The 12,225-nt window shown below is 43.0% G+C and overlaps 1 protein-coding gene across 1 annotated transcript in view; it reads left to right on the top strand.

Annotated features, from left to right (window-relative positions):
- The window catches only part of LOC126823520 (glycoprotein 3-alpha-L-fucosyltransferase A), a 121,159-nt gene that overhangs the window by 86,661 nt on the left and 22,273 nt on the right, over nucleotides 1-12,225 (top strand). The window contains exons 3-4 of the mRNA XM_050552420.2: nucleotides 5,193-5,283; nucleotides 9,361-10,969. Of these exons, the coding sequence (XP_050408377.1) occupies nucleotides 9,975-10,969 (995 nt within the window). The 5' untranslated portion in view covers nucleotides 5,193-5,283; nucleotides 9,361-9,974. The remainder of the gene's footprint in view (nucleotides 1-5,192; nucleotides 5,284-9,360; nucleotides 10,970-12,225) is intronic.

Here is a 12,225-nt window from a genome sequence, read left to right as displayed (position 1 = left end):
CTGGAGGTGGGATGTTCGATCCCTGCATTGGCCGAGAAAGTTCATCCAGATTTTCCGGCGTGATTCACCCTTGTCAGTGATGCAGAACGGAGGGTCCGACAAGGACAACTGTCTAGTCGTTCGGATGGGGCGAAACCCGAGGTCCCGTGTACACATTGACGTGCACGTAAAAGATCCCCTGGCAGTTGGAATTTGATATAAGAGTAGGCCGTAATGCCGCTGCCCCGGGCAAAATTTCCCTCATAGCACACTGTAAGGCGTATGCCCGTCTTCATTAGCCCAGGTCGGAGCAGAACAGTAGGACTGTATTACTGTTCTTCCAAATATAATTCCCTGCCAAGCACAGCTGTCTAGTCCTTCGGATGAGACGAAAAACCGAGGTCCCGTGTATATATTGGAATGCACGTAAAAGATCCCCTGGCAGTTGGAATTCGATATAAGAGTAGGCCGTAATGCCGCTGCCCCGCGCAAAATTTCCCTCATAGCACACTGTATGGCGTATGCCCGTCTTCATTAGCCCAGTTCGGAGCAGAACAGTAGGACGTTAAATCCCATTTCATTTCATTTCATTTTCTTTCGGCCTCTGATTGGTCAACCGTTTCCAGGGCGCTAAGATATGTTAATGGCAGTTAGAGAAGAATTGATAGCCGCGTGGTTTCGAATCCGATTCTTTTCTTATTGGTTGGCCGAATGGTTAGCACGCGCTCGCTGTATCATAAAGCCTGTCATTGAGTCAACTGGCGTGGTTTCGAATCCCCGGTTGTACGTGACAAAGAGTAGGGTCGCCTGTCCAACCACGTGGGTTTTCTTCGGGTCCTCCGGTTTCCTTCCACTGCTAAAGACCCCTATGCGTAAGCGAATTATTGAAATAAAAATTAAACCATATGTTAGTCCCGAAATGACCTAGTTTGTGTCGAGTGGACGTTAAACCCCATTTCTCTCTCTCTCTCTCTCTCTCTCTCTCTCTCGAATCCCCGGTTGTATGTGACAAGGAGTAGGGTCGCCTGTCCAATCTCGTGGGTTTTCTCCGGGTCCTCCGGTTTCCTCCTACTGCTGAAGACCCCTATGCGCAAGCGAATTACTTAATAAAAAATTAAACCATATGTTAGTCCCGAAATGACCTAGTTTGTGTCGAGGGGACGTTAAACCCCATCTCTCTCTCTCTCTCTCTCGTTCTCTCCCCTCTCTCTCTCGCGCGCTCTCTCTCTCTCTCTCGCGCGCTCTCTCTCTCTCTCGCGCTCTCTCTCTCTCTCTCTCTCGTTCTCTCTCTCTCTCTCGTTCTCGTTCTCTCTCTCTCGTTCTCGTTCTCTCTCTCTCGTTCTCTCTCTCTCTCTCGTTCTCTCTCTCGTTCTCTCTCTCTCTCGTTCTCTCTCTCTCGTTCTCTCCCTCTCTCTCTCTCTCTCTCTCCCTCTCTCTCGTTCTCTCTCTCTCTCTCTCTCGTTCTCTCTCTCTCTCTCTCGTTCTCTCTCCCTCTCTCTCTCTCGTTCTCTCTCTCTCGTTCTCTCTCCCTCGTTCTCTCTCTCTCTCTCGTTCTCTCTCTCGTTCTCTCTCTCGCTCTCTCTCTCTCTCTCGTTCTCTCTCTCTCGTTCTCTCTCTCTCGTTCTCGCTCTCGTTCTCTCTCTCTCTCGTTCTCTCTCTCTCTCTCGTTCTCTCTCTCTCTCGTTCTCTCTCGTTCTCTCTCTCTCGTTCTCTCTCTCTCGTTCTCTCTCTCTCGTTCTCTCTCTCTCACTCTCTCTCTCTCGTTCTCTCTCTCTCTCTCTCTCTCTCTCTCGTTCTCTCTCTCTATCGTTCTCTCTCTCTCTATCGTTCTCTCTCTCTCTCTCGTTCTCTCTCTCTCGTTCTCTCTCTCTCTCGTTCTCTCTCTCTCTCTCGTTCTCTCTCTCGTTCTCTCTCTCGCTCTCTCTCTCGTTCTCTCTCTCTCTCTCTCTCTCGTTCTCTCTCTCTCTCTCTCTCTCGTTCTCTCTCTCTCGTTCTCTCTCTCTCTCTCGTTCTCTCTCTCTCGTTCTCTCTCTCTCTCGTTCTCTCTCTCTCTCTCTCTCTCTCTCTCTCTCTCTCCCTCCCTCTCATTGTATTTCCTTTTCCTCTCATTTAAATAAGTTTTTGCAAATGTAATACGATGATAAAGTCGGACATTAAATACCCTACCTAGTTCTAAATCGGATGAATCTTATGCAATAGAGTTGGGCAGGACTGTCCTCCTTGTCTCTCATGGTGGGTTACGGGTAGGTCCCTGAAGCCTTACAGCTCATTTCAACTTTTAATACTTTTTAAATAACAATGTGTGACTAATATCAACATGGAAATCGCTTTAAGTACAAATATTTGGACATGGGGGTGGGGTGGGCAATGCCGGCGCCAACCGTCGGTGGTTGGAGGGGCAAAGTCCAAGGTTAAGGGGGCAAAGGCACTAGCTTCAACTAGGGGTAGGGAGGTCTCCTCCAGACAATTTTGAAAAACAGGCTGCCGGAAATGCAGCCTGACAGTATTTCAGGCACTGAACGTTGAGGTAAAGTGTCAAACTAACCGACTTGCGAACCGCGACAAACTCCAATCACGACCGCCAAATGGGAGACATTCCACAGAAAATTTTGAAAAATAGACTGCGGGAAATGCTGTCTGACAGTATTCAGGCACCGATTGTAGAGATAAATAGAGCTGATCATATGCAGTCTGTCGCCTGATCGCTAGTCTATCCGACCCCAGAGAGACAGATAGAGACAACCGGGGATTCGAAACCCCGCCAGTTGACTCAATGACAGATCGTATTATACAGCGCAGCGCGCACGTGCTAACCATTCGGCCATCTGTTAGTTAAAATGGTGTTGATGTATTGTTGTTATACTATAATATATATACTCGTATCTATAATTATATCTATATATGACCCATATATACAGTTATAGGATATGAGTTTATTTATAGGGTACTTTAATTTCTTCAACATTGATGTCTTTATTATAACATAAACCTAGCTGTTCTTCCCCTGCCGGAAATATACACATATATTAACCACTAAAACACGCTGGGTATCTCCCATACTAAACTCAAGCTGTCTGTCTACAACAGACACTAAGTTAGTCGAGAATTTTGAGAAGTGTACATTCTTCCTTCATTTAATGAAAATAAAAAGGTTTAATTTGTCATTTTGTGTTTAACAGATGCGAACCGGAGGAGAACCGCAAGACAAAACAGTAGTCTATACTAATTGTTGTGTTCTTCTGGAGAGAGAGAGAGAGAGAGAGAGAGAGAGAGAGAGTGTGTTCGCGTGTGCGAAGGGATCTTTAGCAGTGAGAGGAAACCAGAGCACCCGGAGAAAACCCACGAGGTTGTACAGGCGACTTTACTCCTTGTCACGTTGTCACGTGCAACCGGGGATCGAAACCACACCAGTTGACTCAATGACAGACCTTATGATACAACGCGCACACTCTAATCATTCAGCCAGCCATCCCCCCAATATGCGAAATAAAACGGTGTCCTTTTCGTGTATACTGAACAAAAAAAGTAAAACCTCGTGAAAAGTGAAAAAATCATCCGTAAAACAAAGACCGTAAAACAAGGAATAAATCATGTTTTATTTTTTGTCGAGATAATGTACACATTGGTGTGCACGTAAAAGATCCTCTGGCAGTTGGAATTCGATATACGAGTAGGCCGTAGTGTCGCTGTCCGGGCAAAATTGCTCCATAGCACACTGTATGGTGTATGCCCGTCTTCATTAGCCCAGTCGGTGCAGAACAGTAGGACGTTAAACCCCATTTTAATGTCTCGCTCTCGACCATTAAACAATACATATAACATTTCAGGCCTAAAAAAGACCTGAAATAGACAGATTTAATTATGTTTATGATTGGAGGATATAAAATCTAACACTTGTAACATTTACTTCCGTGTCTAGCGTTACATCTAATCAGAGCATTAATCTCACATAACCAAAATTATTTTAAAAATCCCCTTTCATTTCTTTTCTAGATTATGTTTTAAAATGAATTTAGATTCTATTTTGCGTGATATCGGCTTGTATAATAATCTGTACTAATATTTGTGCACTGTCGTTTGTCTGTCCGTTTGGCCTTCCGTCTGTCTGTCTGTTCAGGGTAGGCGGCTACACTACTAGGTCTGTCCCAAGGCTAGAATTTAGTATATAGGGGTAGCTCGGACCGGGGAGCAACATGGGCTAGTTAGCGTTAGCCTATCGCGCCCGGTTTCGGGTTTATACTTCTGTCAACACGTGTAACGTGACAAGGAGTAGGGTCGCCTGTCCAACCTCGTGGATTTTCTCCGGGTCCTCCGGTTTCCTCCCACTGCTAAAAAGACCCCTACGCGCAAGCGAATTATTGAAATAAAATTAAACCATATGTTAGTCCCGAAATGACCTAGTTTGTGTCGAGTGGACGTTAAACCCCATTTCTCTCTCTCTCAACACGTGTAGCACCGGATCATCCGCTAGTATATACGTGACAACGAGTAATGTCACCTATCTAACTTCGTGGGTTTTATCCAGGTCCTCCGCCCCACCCCATTGCTAAAGACCCCTATACGCAAGCGAAATATTGGAATAAAATTGAACTATGTGTTAGTCCCGAAATTACCTAGTTTGTGCCAAGTACTCTTCGGCTTTTTCCGAGCAAGTTCCCCAGGATTTTCCAGCTTGGGTATCCTTTGTTAGTGGTGCAGGACGGATGAACTGGCTTAGAAAAGTCTCTATAGTCGTTCGGATGGAACAAAAAACCGAGGTACCGTGTACACGTTGACGTGCACGTAAAAGAATCCCCGACATTTGGATTTCGAAATACGAGAGTAGATCGTAGGCCGCTTTCCGCGCTACATCATAGGGTTTGTCATTGAGTCAACTGGCGTGGTTTCGAATCCCCGGTTGTACGTGACAAGGAGTAGGGTTGCCTGTTCAACCTCGTGGGTTTTCTCCGGGTCCTCCGGTTTCCTCCCACTGCTAAAGACCCCTACGCGCAAGCGAATTATTGAAATAACATTGAACCATGGGTTAGTCCCGAAATGACCCAGTTTGTGTCGATTGAACGTTAAACCCATCTCTCTCTCTCTCTCTCTCTCTCTCTCTCTCTCTCTCTCTCTCTCTCTTCATGAGGCAATGAACACCGTGTGATCTTGTGTTAATATTAATCATGAGTTATTATATATATATATATAATATTATATCTGTCCTTGTATTACAGGAAGTGTAACATCAAGGAAGATATTTATATACCACGCTAACTAACACAACACGACAAACCATCGACAGATATAGTAGAACGACATGTACATGTAAGTATACTGATATTATTATTCTATTCACGCCCTATGGTCATCCCAAATATAGGCTGCCTGTCTACAGTTAGCCCTATGGTCATCCCAAATATAGGCTGCCTGTCTACAGTTAGCCCCCTCTGAGAATGTATTCCTAAGAGGGTGGGGGTTAGATTGCCGAATGTTTAGCGCGTATGCGCAGTATCATAAGGTCTGTCATTGAATCAACTGGCATGGTTTCGATTCCCCGGTTATACATGACGGAGTAGGGTCGGCTGTCAACTTCGCGGGTTTTCGCCGGATCCCCCGGTTTCCTCCTACTGTTAAAGACCCTACGAGCAAGTGAATTATTGAATTAAAATTAAACAGTGTGTTAGTCCCGAAATGACATAGATGTCGAGTGGACGTTAAACACCATCTCTCTCTCTCTCTCTCTCTCTCTCTCTCTCTTTCTTATAACTAGATCCCTATAACTAGATCTTGATGGAATGGGAGTATACTATCATTATTCAACACAGAAATGAAATGAAATGGGGTTTAACGTCCTACTGTTAGGCTCCGACTGGACGAATGAAGACGGGCATACTCTATACAGTGGGCGATCTTTTACGTCAATGTGTACGCGTGACCACGGTTTTCGACTAAGACTGAACCGTGTGCCAGATTTAGACGAAAGACTTATGAAAGTGACAAAAATATGATACATCTTGGCCAGAGGCCTCTCAAATCTCGAGCTAGACGGTCTCCGGTCTAACGTTCTCAAACCTCTTGTAACATTCATAACTATTTTACAGCCACGGTGACTAAGTGGGTAAGACGCTGGCTCGCTAGCCTGGAGGTTGGGTGTTCGATCCCTGCATTGTCCGAGAAAGTTCATCCAGATTTTCCGGCGTGGGTTCCCCCTTGTCAGTGATGCAGGACGGAGGGCCTGACAAGGACAGCTGTCTAGTCATTCGGGTTATACGAAAAACCGAGGTCCCGTGTACACATTGGCGTGAACGTAAAAGATCCCTTGACAGTTGGAATTTGATATAATAGTAGGCCGTAGTGCCGCTGTCCAGGCAAAATTCCCTCATAGCACACTGTATGGTGTGTTTCCGTCTTCATTAGCCCAGTTCGAAGTAAAACAGTAGGACGTTAAACCCCATTTCATTTCCCGAACAGGGTCGCTACGACTGTCACTACGATCCACTCTCTTTCGAAACCAACAATGGTTAATTTACTGTACCACCACAGAACCCTGTCAATTGTAAATCTCTCTCTCTCTCTCTCTCTCTCTCTCTCTCTCCCTCTCTCTCTCTCTCTCTCTCTCGCATGTCGTGACTTCCGGGTCATATTAACAAACCGTGATTAATTCTAACAAGTAGACACGTGATCAGTTTTTAATGACGTATTAATTATAATAATCACAACAGTTGAATGAACTACAATATGATAATATAATACAATTGATAACTCATTGTCTTCAGTGTCGGGATTTCCCGACGTGGTATCCCCTTGTTAGTGGTGCAGGACGGGTGGGGGGGGGGGCTGGCAAGGACAGCTGTCTAGTCGTTCGGATGGGACGAAAAACCGAGGTCTTGTGTATACATTGACATACACGTAAAATATCCCTTTGCAGTTGGAATTCGATATAGTGCCGCTGTCCGGGCAAAATTTGCCTCATAGCACACTATATGGCGTATGCCCGTCTTCATTAGCCCAGACGGGGCAGAACGGTAGGGCGTTAAACACCATTTCATTTCATTTCATTCGTGTCAAATCTCATTGTGTTTTATACTTAAAAGAACAATTAATTATAAAAAAATGACTAGATATAAATTATTAAGAAACTTATGTTAAAGGGACAATAACACTCTTGCTGGGTTGACAGCTGCAGAAAATAAAAAAATAGCCTTATTCTAAGTACTAGATGTGTTAGTGTCCTACCTGTTGTGTAAATTATCCATTAAATCCTATTTTACTTGTCCAGAGGGTTCAAAAATATTTTTTAATCCAAGTAACATTTGAAAAGCTTTACGTCAGGCTTTTCAAATCATTTAGTTGAATTTTTCCAATTTTTTAAATTAGGTGTGTTAAGATGAAATTTGTATCATCAATTAATTGGAATATTGTAAAATAGTACAATTTGTTGACCAGAATAAAGATTGGGACATATTCAGTTACAACAAGAGTGGTATTGAGCCTTTAAATGTCTTTAGTGCGATATCTGATTGTTTCCTATATACCTTATTTACTGCGATATCACTCTCGGTGGTAGCGGACGTCAAGCCCAGCGAACGAGTGTAATTAAATTTAAATGTTAATTAATAAAGGTAATGAGATAATATATTAACCAGACGGTGAAAATTAGTTTATCTATATATTAATTTAATTATTACACTTCTGTCAACTCTAGAAGTTTCCAGAGACAATTTTAACACTATAGTTCTGAATTTCTGCAAACGAGAGGGAGAGAGAGGGAGGGGGGGGGAGAGATGGGGTTTAACGTCCACTCGACACAGACTAGGTCATTACGAGTCCCTTGTTACAAATGGCACTGAAACGCATTACGGTACACGAATTGTGTCTTAAATATTGGATATCAGGGGCCTGTTTCACGAAATCTTAACTAAAGATAAAATCCAAATTTTAGTAGATAAGCACTAAAATCAATCTAATATTATCCAATCAAATTACTAAAATTTGGATTTTATCTTAGTTAACATTTCGTGAAACAGGCCCCTGAAGCGTATCTTTTCCCGGTAAGATCACAACATCAAAGATGATTTTAATTGATAGACAATTCGTGTTTTAAATGTCGAAAACTTTGAATAATATTGAGTTAGAGACTTATAGCTACTTTAAACATTATTCTATTTCACTACCTACTTTTCTGCACCAACTGGGATAATGAAGATGGTGGTTGTCTGTGTGAGAGAGAGAGAGAAATGGGGTTTAACGTCCACTCGACACAAACTAGGTCATTTCGGGACTAACATATGGTTTTTAATTTTATTTACATAATTCGCTTGCGCGTAGGGGTCTTTAGCAGTGGGAGGAAACCGGAGAACCCGGAGAAAACCCACGAGGTTGGACAGGCGACCCTACTCCTTGCCACGTACAACCGGTGATTAGAAACCATGCCAGTCGACTCAATGACAGACTTTATGATACAGCGCGCGCACGCTAACCATTCAGCCATCCAACCCCCCTGGTTGTCTGTGTACTTAAAGCAGCTAAATCTGGGGGGGGGGGGTTGCATGGCCAAATGGTTAGCGCGTGTGCGCTGTATCATTAGGTCTGGCATTGAATCAACTGGCGTGGTTTAGAATCCCCGGTTTTACGTGACAAGAAGTAGAGTCGCCTGTGCAACTTCGTGGGTTTTCTCCGGGTCCTCCGGTATCCTCCCACAGCTATAGACCCTTACGCGCAAGCGAATTATTGAAATAAAATTTAACCATATGTTAGTCCCGACATAATCTAGTTTATGTCGAGTGGACGTTAAACCCATCTCTCTCTCTCCTTCCCTCTCCCTCATCTCTTATGAGCACCCCCCCCCCCATCCTTTCTACTAGAACTTGATGAAATGGGAGTATACTATCATTATTCATCACAAATGAAATCAAATGTGGCTTAACGTCCTACTATATATAACGTAGATTATTTGTATGACAGAAGGTTATAAATCTCTCTCTCTCTCTCTGTCTCTCTCTCTCTCTGTCTCTCTCTCTCTCCCTCTGTCTCTCTCTCTGTCTGTCTGTCTCTCTGTCTGTCTGTCTCTCTCTCTCTGTCTGTCTGTCTGTCTCTCTCTCTCTGCCTCTGTCTGTCTCTCTCTCTGTGTCTGTCTCTCTCTCTCTCTGTCTGTCTGTCTGTCTCTCTCTCACTCTCTCTCTCTGTCTGTCTCTCTGTCTGTCTGTCTCTGTCTCTGTCTCTCTCTCACTCTCTCTCTCTGTCTGTCTGTCTCTGTCTCTGTCTCTCTATCTCTCTCTGATATTTATTTATTTATCTAAAGTCCTAAGTACTAAAAAATAATTCATTTTTGTGGTCTTAATGTGTTGAATATGAGCCTATTTTTATAAATGTACTGCTAAATCACATTCTTTCATATTTCAGGTGTAATGGAGAGCAAGTACAATAGATGTTTTATCTGCTGTGTTCGACATGACTGAATCCACTCACCTAAATCTTACAACAACTGACCACCTTTTGAATTGTTATAGCACGCTCCATGAGGAATACATGATTAACTTGTGCTCACGTGACTGTAGCACAGGTAAACTTTTAGTCCTTGTTCACCAGTTATGAATTCAGGTCTTGTAATTTATAAGCCGTAGTCGTCGTCGCCAAGTTTCTGAAGTGCCGTGTTTGTGAGATTGGGCCAGGGACATGTCGATACATTATAATAACATTTGAATGACAAGAACTTGGATTTGTAGTGGATCACTAGGATTCATATTTAAATTATTGCGGCGATATGTGAAATATCTGGATTAAAGAAGGTCATTGTGTATGGATATATTAGAGTTTGATGTGTTTTATAATTGTGTTGATATACCTGTCAGTATAAAATTGTGTGGTATACCTTTCAGGTGTGATATGGTTATAGAGGGATATCAACTTACCTGTAGATGACCAGGTAAACTACACCCGACTTTAACATCTCTATATATACATACATATATAGTTATATATTTGTATATAAAAAACATCAGGTATATTTTATAAGAATGAGAATTTACCTGAAGAAATTAGTTCAGGTGTTTTTAGCGTTCAGTGTTGGTTGTATCCTTGTTCTCAATTTCTACAAACGTGATGAATGGGTGACGCAAGGGGTAGACGTCTACCCCTGGGGCGTCAATTATCAACGTCATGAGGGGAAACGTAAGTTAGATTTCACGGGCCCTAAAGTACACCATCACGTGCCGGGAGCGATGGCACGCCCTGCAAATATCACCGTCATTAATGAAGGCTCAATCTTTTATAAAGCTCCTAGGAACAAAGGCCTTATTTACCCAGACCCCGACCGTATTCAGGACCGTATATTGAACCAGTTGGAGTTTATACCCGTGAATGTGAAAGAAAGGGGCGAAGATGAACCCATGAAAACAATAGTCGTGTACAACGGATTCAGTGGTTGGGATGTCAAACCGGGTCAACAAACTTTTATAGACCAGAAATGTCCCGTTAATAGATGTTTTCTGAGCCCGGATCGTCAGAAAGGTCTCGATGCCGATGCCATTTTGTTCAGCCATTCTCCGTCCCGACCCGTTTTCAAACGTCCATTGAATCAGATATGGATTCTGTTCATGTTAGAATCACCGTACCATACTCCTGGTTTAAGTGCCTATCAAGATATATTTAATTGGACAGCGACATATCGACATGATTCCACCATTGTGGCACCTTACGAAAAATTCTCTCCCTTTAACGAATCGGTGCAAACCAAACCGCAGACGAAGAACTATGCTGGCGGGAAAACGAAGCAAGTGGCGTGGTTTGTTTCAAATTGTGGTGCTAGAAATGGCCGACGCCAGTACGCTAACGAACTAGCTAAATATATTGGTGTGGATATTTATGGTGGGTGTGGAACGTTAAAATGTCCAAGATATCAGGCGGGAAAGTGTTTCGATATGTTGAATAAGGACTATAAATTTTATCTGGCCTTCGAGAATTCAAATTGTCGGGATTATATAACGGAGAAATTTTTTGTGAACGGCCTTCAGTAAGTAATTTTTAATTATATATATATTTTTTTTATTATGTGTCAACTTTAAGAAAACTCTTGTGATAAATGACCATGTTTCCCATACCTACGCCCGTCTTAAAGACAACGTATAGTCGTTCGGATGGGACGAAAATACCGAGGTCCCGTGTACACAATGGCATGCACAAAGACATAAAAGAAGTCCGTCTGCATTAGCCCGGTCGGAACAGAACAGCAAGACGTTAAACCCCATTTCATTTCAGTTCATTTCATAAAAGAATCCTTGGCAGTTGGAATTCGATATAAGAGTAGGCCGTATTGCCGCTGTCCGGGCAAAATTTCCCCCATAGCAAACTATGGCTTATGTCCGTCTTCATTAGCCCAGTTCGGAGCAAAACAGTAGGATGTTAAACCCTATTTCCTGCTTGTCAGGGGTATAGCTAACACATGAAGGGAATAGGGTTTAAGACAATTAGCCACCGTGGCCCCGGTTTAAGGCAAGCCAACACAATTAGAGCTTTTTAGACCAACATATGGAATATTTTATTTCTGTGCGATGTAGGAGAATTTTACCCGGTCAGTGGCGTTTCAACGTACTCTTTGTCAAATTCTAACTCTTAAGGGTTCTTTGATTTATTGCCCCATTCGAACAACTAGCCACCTTCAGATAAAAGGTTGTCATGGTGATCATGTGAAGTCTTTTGGTGTGAACAATGTGTACAATGTATACAATCATAGAACATAAAAATAGCTCGAAGCTGGTCTCAAAATGACCCATATCATCGTGGACTGGGGAAAGCACACACACACACACACACACACACACACACACACAAATAACTCGACTGATCTGTCTTCACGAGTTGCGAGAAATATTAATCTCACGAGGTCCATATTTTAACCCTGAGAAAGACATTATCTGTGTCGTGGTCAGTGGTTAATAATTTGATCGTATTAGTCTATCAAAACGCGTGCTAGAAGATCCTGGAATTTACATTGTTATAATTCACCTTTAGAGTAGAGAGAAAAATGGGGTTTAACGTCCACTCGATACAAACCAGGTCATTTCGGGACTAACATATGGATCTATTTTATTTCAATAAAATGAGGTTGGACAGGCGACTCTATTCCTTGTCACGTACAACCGGGGAATCGAAACCACGCCAGTTGACTCAATGACAGACCTTATGATACAGCGCGCACGTGCTAACCATTCGGTCCAGCCCCCCCCCCCCCTTTAGAGTAACCTGGCAAACTATAATTATCAACGATCG

Source organism: Patella vulgata, chromosome 6 (genome assembly GCF_932274485.2).
Source record: "Patella vulgata chromosome 6, xgPatVulg1.2, whole genome shotgun sequence".
Lineage (NCBI taxonomy): Eukaryota > Metazoa > Mollusca > Gastropoda > Patellidae > Patella > Patella vulgata.
The sequence above is the reverse complement of the archived record's forward strand: the minus strand, read 5'-3'. Positions and strand labels throughout refer to the sequence as shown.